Source organism: Coloeus monedula, assembly GCF_965178545.1.
Source record: "Coloeus monedula genome assembly, chromosome: 3".
NCBI lineage: Eukaryota > Metazoa > Chordata > Aves > Passeriformes > Corvidae > Coloeus > Coloeus monedula.
Genome location: NC_138783.1, coordinates 119172624 through 119186513, shown reverse-complemented (window position 1 = coordinate 119186513; position 13890 = coordinate 119172624). Strand labels below are relative to the sequence as shown.

At 68.2% G+C, this 13890-nt stretch overlaps 2 protein-coding genes across 6 annotated transcripts in view; one reads left to right on the top strand and one right to left on the bottom strand.

The window, feature by feature from the left end:
• Nucleotides 1-2147: 2147 nt before the first annotated feature.
• On the bottom strand, nucleotides 2148-9729 carry RHOG (ras homolog family member G). The gene is made up of 2 exons (XM_082277984.1): nucleotides 9674-9729; nucleotides 2148-3374 (listed from the first exon to the last, which is right to left on the bottom strand). The coding sequence occupies exon 2, from the start codon at nucleotides 3342-3344 to the stop codon at nucleotides 2769-2771; it is 576 nt and encodes a 191-aa protein (XP_082134110.1). The 5' UTR covers nucleotides 3345-3374; nucleotides 9674-9729; the 3' UTR covers nucleotides 2148-2768.
• A 2602-nt stretch (nucleotides 9730-12331) lies between these two features.
• The window catches only part of STIM1 (stromal interaction molecule 1), a 68470-nt gene continuing 66911 nt past the window's right edge, over nucleotides 12332-13890 (top strand). For all 5 annotated transcript variants that reach the window (XM_082279243.1, XM_082279241.1, XM_082279242.1 and 2 more), the window contains exon 1: nucleotides 12332-12611. In XM_082279243.1, the coding sequence (XP_082135369.1) occupies nucleotides 12482-12611 (130 nt within the window). In that variant the 5' untranslated portion in view covers nucleotides 12332-12481. The remainder of the gene's footprint in view (nucleotides 12612-13890) is intronic.

Below are 13890 nucleotides of genomic sequence, written 5' to 3'. Positions count from 1 at the left end.
ATCCTGGGTATTTGGGCTGGCGTGCAGGATGTGGACCCTGGGCACTGGGGTGTGGGATGGGCATCCCTGGGGCACAGGATGTGGATTGCTCGGTGTGGAATGTGGATCCTGAGGTGTAGAGCTGGAATGTGGGATGCAGATCCTGGGTGTTGAAGGTGGGGTGCAGAACATGCACTGGGGTGTGGGGTGTGGATCCCTGGAGCTGGGCCTCAGGATGCAGATCCCTGCAGGATGTGGATCTCTGGGGTGTGGAATGCGAATCCTGGGTGCTGGGGTGCAGGATGTGGATCTCTGGAATGCAGGTTCTGGATCCTGGTTGTTGGGGCTGGAGTGTGGGACATGGCCCCTGGGTGCCGGATGAAGCCTGGGGAGGTTGAGCGAGGCTGGGAAGTAGCCAGGAGCCGGGCTGGAGGCGTGGGACTGAGCCCACCCTGCAGCTGGCGGCCCCGCTCCCCACCCAGCCCCGGGGGCCTTGCCTTCGGATCCTGTGGATCTGCTGCGGGGCCGGGGGCTGGCACAGCCCCGGGGACAGAGCCTGGAGCCAGGAGGGCTGGGGCTGGCACTGCCGGGGCTAGGCGGGGGCAGGGGCAGGGGAGCTGCTGGGGGCTCCGTTCCCCCTCTCCCGGGCCATGGTGGGGCCCTGCCCTCGCTGCAGCCGCCCTGGGAGCAGCTGGGAGGGGAAGAGCCATGAGCTCATCCTGCTGTGCTGGGCCAGGGCAGGGCTGTGTCCCGCTCGCAGCAGCACAGGGTCCCCTCCTCATCCCAGCACCCCCTTCTCCACCCAGCCCCACCGGGGCGGCACCTCACCAGCCCCACAGTGGGACAGGACATGGCCATGGGGATCCATCACAGCAGGACCAGGACATGGCCATGGGGATCCACTACAGCAGGACCAGGACATGGAGATGGCACCTTGCCAGTCCCACAGTGGGACAGGACATGGCCATGGGGATCCATCACATGGGGAGCAGGACAGGGCTGTGGGGATCCATCACAGGGGGAGCAGGACATGGCCATGGGGATCCATCACAGTGGGACCAGGACATGGCCATGGGGATCCACTACAGCGGGACCAGGACATGGCCATGGGGATCCATCACAGGGGGAGCAGGACACGGTCATGGGGATCCATCACAGGGGGAGCAGGACAGGGCTGTGGAGATCCTCCCACGGACAGAGCAGGACAGGGCTGTTGGATGCCCACGGTGGGAGCAGGATTTGGTGCAGCCAGCCCCCGTGAGCCCGTGGCTGTGCAGCCCCCTGGAGCCGTGTCTCCTTGCCGCGGGCTCCCAGGGTGGGGTCTGGAGGGGCCACGCTTTGCAGCGGCCCCGGGAGGCTCCACGAGGCGCGGCCCTGGGAGGGGCTGTGGCCGGAGCCCCCCGGCCCCGCCGCCCACGCCTGCCCCCGGCTCTGGCCGGGAAGCGGGAGCAGGGAACAAAGGCGGCTTGTGGCGGGCGCCGGGTCTCTGCCCTTCCTGCAGGAAGGCCCCGGGGCCGGACAAGGGGCCCGTGTCCGGATCCGGCCACCCGCCAGCACGTGCCGGGGGGTGGTGAGGGGGTGGCGAGAGCGGCTGCGAATGCCACCGGGCCCTTGCCAGTCCCTCGCTGCTGCCATCACCAGTCACAGGACACAGGGACCCCCAGGACACCCCTGAGCATGGGCACACGGGGCTCTGCCCCCCACCTGCCACTCTAGAGGCAGCACTGGGGTTGGGGTGGCCGGGGGCTCCTCAGGTGGGGACCCCACTCGTGTGCCAATTCCTGCAATGTCCCCATCCCCAGTGTTCCCATTTCCACCCAGTGCAATGTCCCCATTCCTGTCCTTTACAATGTCCCAAGCCCCTGGGTGGGAGCTCAGCTGGGCACAGGGATGGTGGGGTCAGGACTGGCCATGGCAGGGACACCCCAAGCTTCCCCTGGCTGCAGTTCCCCCTGGAACAGAGTCCTGGCAGGCACCATGAGCACCCTCGCCTTGGCCCTGGCCCTGGCCGGGTGAGGGGTCCCAGCCCAGCTCGGGCCAGTGACACCCATGTCCCTCCAAGGAGTGTCCCCATGCCCAGGAAAGGTGGATGCGCACAGGAGAGCACAGGACACGGGGGGCCTGCGCAGGTTTTTATTTAAGGACAAGCAGCTCTGGGGGCAGCTGGTTACAGGCAAGTCCTACTGCCCTGGGGAGCTCCAGCACCAGCACCAGAAACTCTACTCTGGCCAAACCAGCTCCGCTCTCGGCAGGGCTGGAGGTCCCTGGTGTGGGGCTCACCCCAAACACCCCCCAGGAGGCCCCAGCACTGCCACTGGGATCCCGGGGCAGGACGGGGCAGTGCCAGTGAGATGCTCCAGGCTGGGTGAGCGCCAGGGCTGGCACAGAGGGGACGGAGACCCCTGTGCCCCAGCTGGTGGAGAGGGTGGAGGTGGCAGGTCCCCACGGACGACTCGGGGTGGAGTGGCAGGTCTCTGTGGGGTGCTCAGGGCTGGAGTGGGGTTTGCCCACCCCAGGCATCCCCTTCTCAGGAAGTGTTGTTGTGCTGGGACCAGAGAGGCATCACCAAAAGCGACCACTGACAGCCGGGGCAGGGGAGCCCCGCTGCCCCCAGGGCGGGCGGCCAGTTAGTGCAAACAAGGTCTGTATTATTAAAGCTGGAGGCTTCGGGCTGGCGGCCCCAGGCCCACCGAGGCTCGGGGAGGCACTGGGGTGGGTGGGTGGGGGGCAGGAGGTGTTTGGGGGCGGCGGGGCCGGGGCAGGGGCAGGATCGTCTCTCGCCAGCCCCGTCACAAGAGCACACAGGGCTTCTTGGGCTTGGCCGGGACGGGGTTGAGCACGGCCCTCACGGCCTCAGTGAACACATCCTTGATGCCCTCCTGGTTGAGCGCCGAGCACTCCAGGTACTTGACGGCGCGGATCTGCTTGGAGAGGCTGATGCCCTGCTGGGTGGTGATGGGCGCCTGGTTCTGCTCCTTGAGCCGCTTCATGGTCTCGGGGTTGTTCCTCAGATCCTTCTTGGTGCCGACAAGGAGGATGGGCACACTGGGGCAGTGGTGGCACACCTCAGGGTACCATTTATGCTTGACATTCTCGTAGGAGGGTGGGCTGGCGATGGAGAAGCAGATGATGAAGACGTTGGTCTGGGGGTAGGAAAGCGTCCGCAGGCGGTCGTACTCCTCCTGGCCGGCCGTGTCCCACAGGTTTAAGTTAATAGTCCTGCCGTCCACCGTGTTCTGGGCGCTGTAGTTGTCGAACACGGTGGGGATGTACTCCTTGGGGAAGGCGTTGGTGGTGTAGCAGATGAGCAGGCAGGTCTTGCCCACTGCCCCGTCACCCACCACCACACACTTGATGCTCTGCATCCCGGCGGCCCTGGCGTCCCCTTCAGCAGCCTGTGGGAAGGGGAGAGGCTCAGGGGGGACATTCCAGGGCTGGGTCATCGTGGTCCCCCCGCTCTGACACCCCGAGGCCGGTGGCTGCACAGGGGTCACACCCCCTTGGTTCACCAGCCAACCCACCGCCCCATGAGCTTCCCAGGCAGGCACATCCCCCCAGCAGAGACCCCAAAGGGGATCTGCCTGCCATGACCCAGGGACAACGCGTGGGCCACCACGTCCCATGTGCACGGGGACTGCATCGTCCCCAGGGTGCTGCATCCATGGCAGCCAGGCTGGGCAGCATCCCATGCTGTGCTGTGCCATGCCGTGCTGTGCCATGCCGTGCTGTGCCATGCCATGCTGTGCCTCCAGCACGGGAGCTGCGCCTCCAGACGGGACCAGGGCAAGGAGCAGGGCCATATCTGCGCTGTGGCAGCCTGTGGGCCGTCACCATTTGTCCCAACCCTGATCCTGCCCACACCAAGCAGGGCCAGTGCTGGTCCCAGCAGGCAGAGGCCGGGCTGATGCTGTGGCTGGAGTGTGGCCACTGGGCTGGCCCCGGAGCCAACGTCCGCTCCAGCAGCTGTGTTTATCCCCAGTCCCGGCGCGCGTTTTCCTTCCTCAGGTTCCCTCTGCAATTCCCATTAAGGGCTGCATCCTGCTCCCCTTCCTGCTGCTGGCCGGAGCCCGGCGCTGCCAAGAGCCCTGCCCGGCCGAGGCAGGGGCACCCCACAGTGCTGGGGCGGGAGGTGCCCACCCTGGGGCCAGCAGCCCCGTTCCCACCGGGACCCGGCCATGGGCAGCTGGTGCCCACCCATGGATCCCACCGGCAGGATGGGAGCACCGCTCCTGTGCCAGTGACAGGCAGGGAGCAGAGGTGCCGGGCAGAGATGCCGCAGTGTCCTGGAGTGTCCTGGGCTGGGGGTCCCCGTTCCCCGTAGCCCCCTGGGTCTGCAGGGCTGGGGAAGGGGGAAGGGACCGAGCCCCCGCCCCGAGCCCCTGCCGGTCCCTGCCCCCTCGGATGGGGAAGTCGCTCTTCCTCTTCCCGCCCTGACACGCGGCTTCCTGCGGCTGAGGCTGTGCCCTGACCCCCGCCCTGCCTGGCTGCGCCATGACCCCCAGACAGGCACAGGGGGCTGCCAGGAACACGGCACTGCTGTGCCTCAGCTTCCCCACTGCAAACCTGCTTCCCCGGGCAGGGGATCCCCGGCTCCTTGGCGTGTGAACGGGGAGCAGCACAGGCGGCCCCCCATCCCCACCCCCGCAGGAAGCCGCTTGCAGGGTCCCAGGGGGCCACGAACAGTCCCGGCCTTTGGCCTCCAGTTCGGGAGCAAGAACAGCCCAGAGGTTTTCTCACACCACTTTGCACCAGTTGCTCAGCCCGGGGCAGCGTAGGCAGTGGGACCCCCAGGGGCTGCGGGGCTCAGAGGCGCATGAGAGAGCCGGGGCAGTGGGAGAAGGGACACAGGGGTGGGAGCAGGAGCAGGAGCAGGAGCAGGGGAGCAGGAGAGTGATGGGGATGGGACCAGAATCAAGAGTGGGATCAAGATCAAGGAGAGCAGGACAGTGGGAGAAGGAACTGGATCAGGAGAAGCTGGAGCAGGACAGTGGGGAAAGGAAGTGGACCAGTAGGACAGTGGGAGGAACAGGCTCAGGGTCATGGGACCAGGATGAGGACTATGGGAGACCAAGGTCCCTCTGTGGCTGCACAGGGCCACCCTCAGGGACGAGCACGTTCCACAGGGGCTGTAACTGCCACCCATGTCCCCTGTGCCTCTTCTGTCCTGCAGCCACCCTATCTATTTGCCCAGGGCCCCCAGGGCAGCCCCTGGAGCGGGACACGGCTGCCCCTGTCATCCCAAGGCCCCATTTGGCCCATCTGATTCAGTCAGGACCTGAAGCAGCCCTGAGCAGCAGCCTGCCCCTGTGTCCATCCCACAGTGGGACATGGCACACATTGGTCATGCTGAGCCCAAACCCTGCACCCCAAACTGGCCGTGGGCACCCTGGGATGAGCTAGCACCCGGCAGGAACCATTCCCATCCTCATCCTGGCGCAGAGGAAATCTGAGAGGAAACACTCGTGCCCACGAGAGCATCACCCCTGGGACATGGAGAGGAGGAGGAAAAGGAGGAGAAGGAGGGGACAGAGGCCAGGAGTCACTTCTCCATCACCCAGTACCCCTGGGGGTGTGGAAGCCCAGAGCAGCCCCAGGTTTGTCACCAGCACACAGCAAATGTGGGCACTCATGGTGCCCGTGGAGGGGCCACGGCAGGACCCGAGGGCTCACACAGGAGCGTTTTGGCTCCCACCAGCCCTGGCACTGCCAGCACCAGGTACAAGATGCTGGTGGCACTATGAGGGGACCCACGGGCACGGCCTACACTCACAGGGCAAATGTCTCATGGAAGAGGGAGCTTTGTGTAGGGCAGAGCCCCCACAGCAGCTCCAAGTCCGTCTGGGTGCCAGAGAGGGGGATGTGGGTGCCAGAGGGGCTCCAGCTCTGTCACAACCAAGACTTGGCAGCCACAGCCACCACATCACAGTCCCAACCGGTCCCCACGGCCCCAGCCAAGCCCCCGGCCCACACTCATCTTCCCAAGGACAATGAGGAGGAACCTGTGCCCTGGGCCCCTGTGTCCCCCAGCACGGGACAGCAGGGGAGGCAGGAGCCCTGCCAAGGGGACCCCATTCCAGGACAGGGCTGGGGGCTGCCCGGCGGCATCCCCGTGGTGCCGGGCAGGGGCTGGAGATCGCCCGTGTCCCTGCAGCCCCGCTGGGGCTCCGAGGGTGCTGCTGCCCTGGGGGCCTGGCTGGGCCAGCCAGGGGACACTGGGGGGTGCCTTGGCTCTGGTGTGCCCCCTCGCCTGCTGCCAGCTCCGCTGCCGGCACAAGGCCAGCTCTGTTCTCCCAGGAAATCCGCGCCCGGCAGCGCCTTTAACCCCTTCTGGGCCCCAGGATGCCGGCGGCGAAGTGGCCTCGTGGGGCTGAGGGCACAGCCCGCGGGGGACACAGCCCATGGGGGCACCCGCCCCTTCCCGGCCCCGCGGAGGGGACCCGGGGAAGGACGGATGGGAGCACGGGGGGGCTGCACCGTGTCCAGCCCAGGGCTCGGCACACCGGCCCCGGCGGGACCCGGTCCCGCTCCTCACTGCGGTGACACTCGGGTGGTTTTGGGGTGCTGGGGAGAGGGCGGCTGGGGCAAGGGGGGCTGTGGGTGGCACACAGAGGTGCCCCCCTCCCATCGCCACCTCCCGGCACGGGAAAAGCGACTCATCTCTTCAGCAGAAAAGGGAAGCAAAACCCTTTGCCAGCACTCCCGGCCGGGGCAGCCCCCGGGGGTTTTCCGCCGGGGAAGTGCAGCAGCCGCCCCCGTGAGCTCCCTGTCCCACGGCCCCCAAGCCTGACCCGAGCTCCCTAAACCGACCCTACAACCCCAGGCACCCCCTGCCCGCACCACAATCGCCGGCACACCCCACTTCGGGCACCTCACACCCCACCGTACCCCACCCTGTGCACCGCACCCTGCCCCGGGCGCCCGAACCCAGACACCCCTCCCCAGCCGCCGCGTCCATCCCGGCCCGAGGGACGTGCCCAGGCTCCCCCACGGCCGGGGGTCACCAGCCCCAGTCACTGGGGTCACTCCTGCTCCGCGGACAGCGCTGCCCCCCAGCCCTGCCGCCAGCTCAGCAGCACAAAAAGGAAATTACTAAAATTACGAAAATCTCTAAATCCCAACCAGGGACCCCACAGGGGTCCATGGCCGTGGTGGGGACCCAGGGGCCCCCCAGCTCTGCCCCAGGCTCTGCCGTGGCAGCTAAAATAACTTCCATGCTGAGTCGGAGGATTTTGATTTCCCTCATTTTCCAGCTGTCGTGACTAATTTCCTCTTTTTATTTCCCCCCAGGCCGGGTCCCACTCTGCCCCTCACCATGGCCACAGGCACTCCCGGCCCTTGGCCTCTGCTCCAGGCGCTACCAAAGCTCTGCAGCTCCAGGGCAGGAGCCAGATCCAGGCCCCTCGAGGAGATGTGGTGACCCCCTCCTCAACCCGGCCACTGTTCCCAGCAGCCACAGTGCCAGCCAGCATCAGGGGGATCCTGGGGTGGAGGGATGGATGGATGGATGGATGGATGGATGGATGGATGGATGGATGATGGATGGATGGATGGATGGATGGATGGAAGGATGGATGGATGATGGAGGGATGGATGATGGATGGATGGATGGATGGATGATGGAGGGATGGATGGATGGATGGATGGATGGATGGATGGATGGATGGATGGATGGATGGATGGAAGGATGGATGGATGGATGGGTGGAAGGATGGATGGATGGATGGATGGATGGATCCATGGATGGATGGATCCATGGAGGGATGGATGGATCCATGGATGGATGGAGGGATGGATGGAGGGATGGATGGATGGATGGATGGATGGATGGATGGATGGATGGGTGGGTGGAAGGATGGATGGATGGATGGATGGGTGGATGGATGATGGATGGATGGATCCATGGATGGATGGAGGGATGGAGGGATGGAGGGATGGAGGGATGGAGGGATGGATGGAGGGATGGATGGATGGATGGATGGATGGATGGATGGATGGATGGAGGGATGGAGGGATGGATGGAGGGATGGATGGAGGGATGGATGGATGGATGGATGGAGCCAGCCAGGCCAGGCTCCATGGCCTCCTGACCCCCCTGCCACCAATCGCCAGGTCCCAGTGCTGGGCAGCAGCACGGCGCTGCCCCAGCACCTCTCTGTGTCATGGCCAAACCAAACCAAACCAAACCTGCTGCCACGTGCGAGCACACAGCCACACCTGCACCTGCAGCCAGCACCTCCTGGCACCACCTCAACTGCCCACAGAGGCTCCCGGCACCCACGGTCCCAGTGCCAGCCCCCTCCCACCACACACCCACCACAGCCCGTCCCCGTGGGCCCCCTCCACCACAGTCCCACCACAGCTTGTCCCCACAGGCCACCAATGGTACCTCAGTGGCTTCTGCTTCCCCCAAGCCAAGCAGAGGAAGCCCAGCAGCCCCCATCCCTGGCACCCATCCACACCCCCCCAGGCTCCAGGGGACCCACGCTGACTGAGTGACCCAGTGACCCTGGAGGAGACCCCGGGGGGCCCATGACAAGCACCCACTGCAGGCACCCCCCCCGGGGACAGCCCTGGTGTGTCCTGGCTGCTGCACACCTGTGACAGCACCTGCAAGGGATGTGCGGGGTCACTGCAGGGGGATCAGTGCAGGCGGAGGAAGAGCAGTGGTGAGGGGGGGAGAGCAATGGGGGCAGTGGGCAGTGTGGTGCCAGAGCAGGGGTGTCAGTACAGAGGGGGTCAGTGGGTCCTTGCAGTGGGGACAGTGCATGGGGCAGGCAGTGCAGGAGATCAGTGGGGTCAGTGCAGTGGAATAGTGCTGGAGGTGTCAGTGGGGTCAGTGCAGGGGTCAGGTTAGGGGGGCCAGTGAGCCAGTGAGGGTCAGTGCAGTGAGCAGTGCTGGGGAGGTCAGTGGGGTCAGTGCAGCGGTGGTCAGTGCAGGGGGCTCAGTGGGTCATTGCACGGGGATTGGGGGTCAGAGCAGTAGGGAGCAGTGCAGGGGGTCCGTGGGTCAGTGCAGGGGGGCCAAGGGGGGGTCAGTACAGGGGGTCCCGTGGGTCAGTGCAGGGGGCCAAGGGGGGGGTCAGTGCAGGGGGTCCCGTGGGTCAGTGCAGGGGGCCAAGGGGGGGTCAGTGCAGGGGGTCCGTGGGTCAGTGCAGGGGGTCCGCGGGTCCGTGCGGGGGCCGGGGGTCCCGCGGGCCGTGCAGCGCCCCCCGGTGTCAGCGCAGCCCCTGCAGCGCCGGGCCCGGGAGCGGGGCGGGGGCGCGGCTGCCGATTCGGCGGGTGCGGGGCCGGGGGCGGTGAGAGCGGGGGTCCCGCCGAGGGGGTCGCGCCGGGCCAGTTTCTGTCCCCGCTCTGTCCCGGCAGTTGCCGGCCCCGCTCCCGCCCAAAACTCCGCTCCTCCGGGACCCCGTTATCCCCGCTGTCCCGTTATCCCCCGCTGGACCCCCGTTATCCCTGACGGTTCCGTTATCCCCGGCGGTCCCGTTATCCCCGGACCTCCGTTATCCCAGCCCCGTTCTCCCCGGCGGCTCCGTTACCCCAGGCGGTCCCGTTATCCCCCGTTGTCCCGTTCCGGGCGGGTCCCGCTGCCGCCGGCCCCGCCCCGGCCCCGACGGACGGCTCCTCCCGCCCCCCGACCCGGACCCCGGGCGGGCGGGGACCCCCGACCCTTGCTCTGCCCCCGGCCCGTACTCACCCCGGGGCATGGCGCGGCGGCGGGCGCGGGGCCGGGGCGGCAGCGGCAGCGGCAGGACGAAGAGCAGGACGAAGAGGAGGAGGAGGAGGAGGAAGTCTGCGGCCGCCTCCTCCGCCGCCCCGGGCGGTCCCGCGGAGAAACTTCCCTCGCCGCGCCCGGCCCCCCGCGCCCGCCGCTTCCTTCCTCGGCCCGGGCCGGTCCCGGGACCGGGACCGGGGCAGCGCAGCCCCTGCGCCCTCCGCCATCGCCCCGGGCTGCGGGCACCGGGACGGGGCTGCTGGCTGAGGCTGCGGCGGGTTTGGGGCAGGACCCCGGGGCAGGACCCCCGCGTCCCCCTGCGCCCCCTGGGACGGCCCCGAGCGGGGACCCGCAGCTCCCGTGGCCGGGTTGGGAGCAGGGACCCTCCTCCTTCGCCCCCACCCCCCACCCTTGACGCCACCTCTGAGCCCCCCAGCCCTGGCACTCGCCCCTGACCCCCACCTGTCAACGCCCCACCCCTGACAGCCCCCTCGGCCCCCCACCACTCACCCCGACCGCTGGGGACAGGGACGCGCTGGAACGGCCACTGCCAGCCCAGGGGGTCCAGAGCTCTGAGGGGTGCAGGGGGTGACGAGGGAGGGCAGCCCACCCCACTCGGGGCTCCCTGGGGACTCGGGGGTGATGGCGGGGGGTGATACCCCCTGCCCTCGGGCTCCCTCGGGGTGTAGGTGGGGATGGGGTGACAGCACAGTGGGGACCAGCTGCTCCTGGGGGAACTGGGGCTACCCTGCTGCATCCCAGGGGGGAACAGGGGGGTCCCGGGGCTACTGCGGGAGTGCCGCCCCCCCGCGCCGAGCATGGCGTTGTTCTGCTGGGTCAGGGCCAGAGGAGCCCGGGTGCTGGGAGAGTTCCCCCAAGGGCCGGGTCCCCCAAGCTGGGAGTCCCCATAAGGGCCAGGTCCCCCCCAAGAGCACCTGCAGCCCATGAGCGTCCCTGGGGCAGGACGGGCTTGTGGGGGTCACCCAGGGATGGAGGGGAGGCAATTCCCAGGAGCGAATGGCCTGTCCCCATCCTCATCTTGGGTTCTGCAGATGTGGGACCCCCCTGCACACACCGGGCATCTTCCCCAATGCCAGCACGGGGACCAGAACTGGCACCCAACAGAGACCCCTCAGCCCGGACATCAGCTCAGGTCCGGGGATAACGGGACCGCCGGGGATAACGGAACCGTCAGGGATAACGGGGGTCCAGCGGGGGATAACGGGACAGCGGGGATAACGGGGTCCCGGAGGAGCGGAGTTTTGGGCGGGAGCAGGGCCGGCAACTGCCGGGACAGAGCGGGGACAGAAACTGGCCCGGCGCGACCCCCTCGGCGGGACCCCCGAGGGACCAGCCTGGGACACACATCCCAGAGTGGGGGCGTGGGGCACCTGGCTGGGAGGAGCCTGCTCCAGGGACAAGGGTGTCACTCCTTGGAGCATCCCGGCCGGAGTGGGACAGGATGTGCGGAGTGGGACAGGATATGAGCTTCCCGTCCCCCCCGTAGGCTGCGGCTCCGGCCATTGGTGGCACCAAGTCCAGCGATGCCACCGGGAGCACGTGGCCCTGGAGGTGTCACAGCCCTAGGAGGTGTTGAAATTTCCTCGGCCGCACTGCGAGCAAGGAACCACGTGCTGGGACCTCAGAAAGTCTCTGCCCGCAGAGCGGGGGTGCTGCTGTGACATGTCGGGGTGCTCTCTCTGACGCGGCGGGCTGTGTGACACGCGCTCCCCGGGGCCAGAGGCGGGTCCCCTGGGCAGGGTGTCCCGGGCAGGGTCCCCCGGGCAGGGTCCCTCGGGCAGGGTCCCTCGGGCAGGGTGCCCTCGGTGGGTGTCCCTTGGGCAGGGTCCCCCGGGCAGGGTCCCCCGGGCAGGGTCCCCCCTCAGGCAGGGTCCCGGGCAGGGTCCCTCGGGCAGGGTCCCCCCTCAGGCAGGGTCCCGGGCAGGGTCCCTCGGGCAGGGTCCCTCAGGCAGGGTCCCGGGCAGGGTCCCTCGGGCAGGGTCCCTCAGGCAGGGTCCCGGGCAGGGTCCCTCGGGCAGGGTCCCCCCTCAGGCAGGGTCCCGGGCAGGGTCCCTCGGGCAGGGTCCCTCAGGCAGGGTCCCGGGCAGGGTCCCTCGGGCAGGGTCCCCCCTCAGGCAGGGTCCCGGCCCTGCTGAGCTCCCGCCGTTCCCCGCTGCGCCGCCAGAGGTCGCTGCGGGCCAGGGCCGCGCGCGCGCGGGCGGTAGTGGGGGCGTGGGCACGTGCCCGCCCGTGGGCCCCGCCCCCGTGGGCGTGGCCCCGCGGCATCAGGCCACGCCCCCTGTCAGCGCCCTCGCGGCGGCGCCAGGGCCCGGTGCGTAGGGCGGCGGGCGAGACCACCGCAGCGGGGAGGGGGGGGGGTGCGGGGCTGTCCCGGCACAGACAAAGCGGGGTTTTGCGGGGAGCACCGCTGTGAGAAGGCGACGGAGGGACGGAGCGGGCCGGGGAGACCCTAACGGAGGTGGCGGGGAGAAGGGTTATCCCGGCAGAGAGGCGAGGGACCGGTGGGGTGATCCCGGGAAGAGACCACTGAGGGCGGGGGGACTGGGGCTGTCCCGGGAGAGACCACTGCGGCGGGGGGGGAAGCTGTCCTGGGAGAGACCACTGCGGGCAGGGGGGGGCAGAGGGTTCCGGTAGCCGGTGCGCGGCCGCAGCTCGCGGCAGTACCGGGATAGCCGGGATAACCGGGATAACCGGGACAACCGGGACACCCCGCGGGCCCGCAGCCGGTGCCGATGCCGAGGAGCAGCTGACGGCGGCGGGGACGCGGAAATGGAGCCGCGGCCGGGCCGGGCCGTGCGGGCGCTGTGCGGCCTCTTCCTCCTCCTTCTCCTGCTGCTGCAGCATCCCGGCCGCGCCGAGCGGGCCCCCGGCTCCCACCTGGACGACTCGGCCATCGCAGGTGAGCCCCCGCCCGACACCCCCGGTGTTCCCCTGCCCGCCCCGCCGGGCTCGGGCGCTGCCCGGGGAGGGCCCTGCCAGCCCCCCCCCCCCCCCCCCCCCCCCTGTTTTGGGGCCATTCCTCCGGGTTTCGGGCAAGAGCTGCAATGATCTCCGACCCGGCCCTGGTTCGGGGCCTCGCAAGGACCGAAATAATCCGTGTTTATTATTGCAGCGGGCTCCGGCTGTTTGGGTCAAAAGTTTTAAATTTCAGCTCATTTAGAATATTGCGCTCTTCTTCGTTAAATCGCATCGTCTGGGACCAGTTCGCGGGATTTAAGATTATTCGTGTTATTTTACTTGTTTGCCCTCTGGTAATGAGAGTCTGGCAGGAACTTCGGGATCGTGCCGAAAATTCCGGTGTTTAGTTGCTTTTTAAGGACATTCCCGGCTGTGGGACCCCCAGACTTGCTTCCCCTCCGCTCCAGGGACGAGCGCGTCCCACCTGAGGAGCACAGGCAGCAAAGCCCTAAGGCCCAGCCACTCTGCTTCCCTCCATTTCCATCCCCTCCACCCCAAAATCCAACCCCCAGCCGAGAAGGCAGGAGAAGCCGAGCCCCCCGGACTGCCCCCCGAGCCCGGCTGTGGCCGCCGCTGGGAGCCGGTGCCGCCTCCGTGGGCTCTGTGTCCTTGTGACAGTGCCCGAGGTCAGCGCTGGAGCCGGTCCATAAATCCCGCTGGGAACTTTAGGAGCGGGCCGGGACCCCCAGCCCGCAGCGGGGCCGTGTTGGGGTCTGGCCCCCGAGGGGCACAGGGTGCCCGGAGCCGGGAGCAGCTCCCGGGAAGGGCAGTGCTGAGCCCCGCTTGCTGCTCCGCCCCTGGGACCCCCGAGCCCCCGCAGCCTCCCCCGGGCCGCGCCGGGGTCCCGCCTGCACCGCGCCCTGCTTGAGGACAGGGAAGAAGCTTCCCTGCGGGGCTGTGGGAGCGGGGCCGGGCTGCAGCTCGGCGGGTTTGGGTGCCGGGAGGGTGTTCGGAGGGTGTTCGGATGGTGGGTATCTGGATGAAAGGCGCCGCAGCGGCGTTCTGGGAAGGGATCGGCTTTGTGCACGGGGCTTGCTGGTGGGAACGGGGCAAGGAGCAGGCCCTAGAGCTGTGGGATCGGCAGAACCGTCGGGAGCTCGGTGTGTGAGCCCTGGGCAGGGGGGTTGCTCCGTCCTGGCCAGGGATGGGTTCTGTGGCTCGCTGTTTTCTGTCTCCGGGAGAAGCGGCTCCTCATCCCCTTCCCTTGTGCTCCCAAGCCC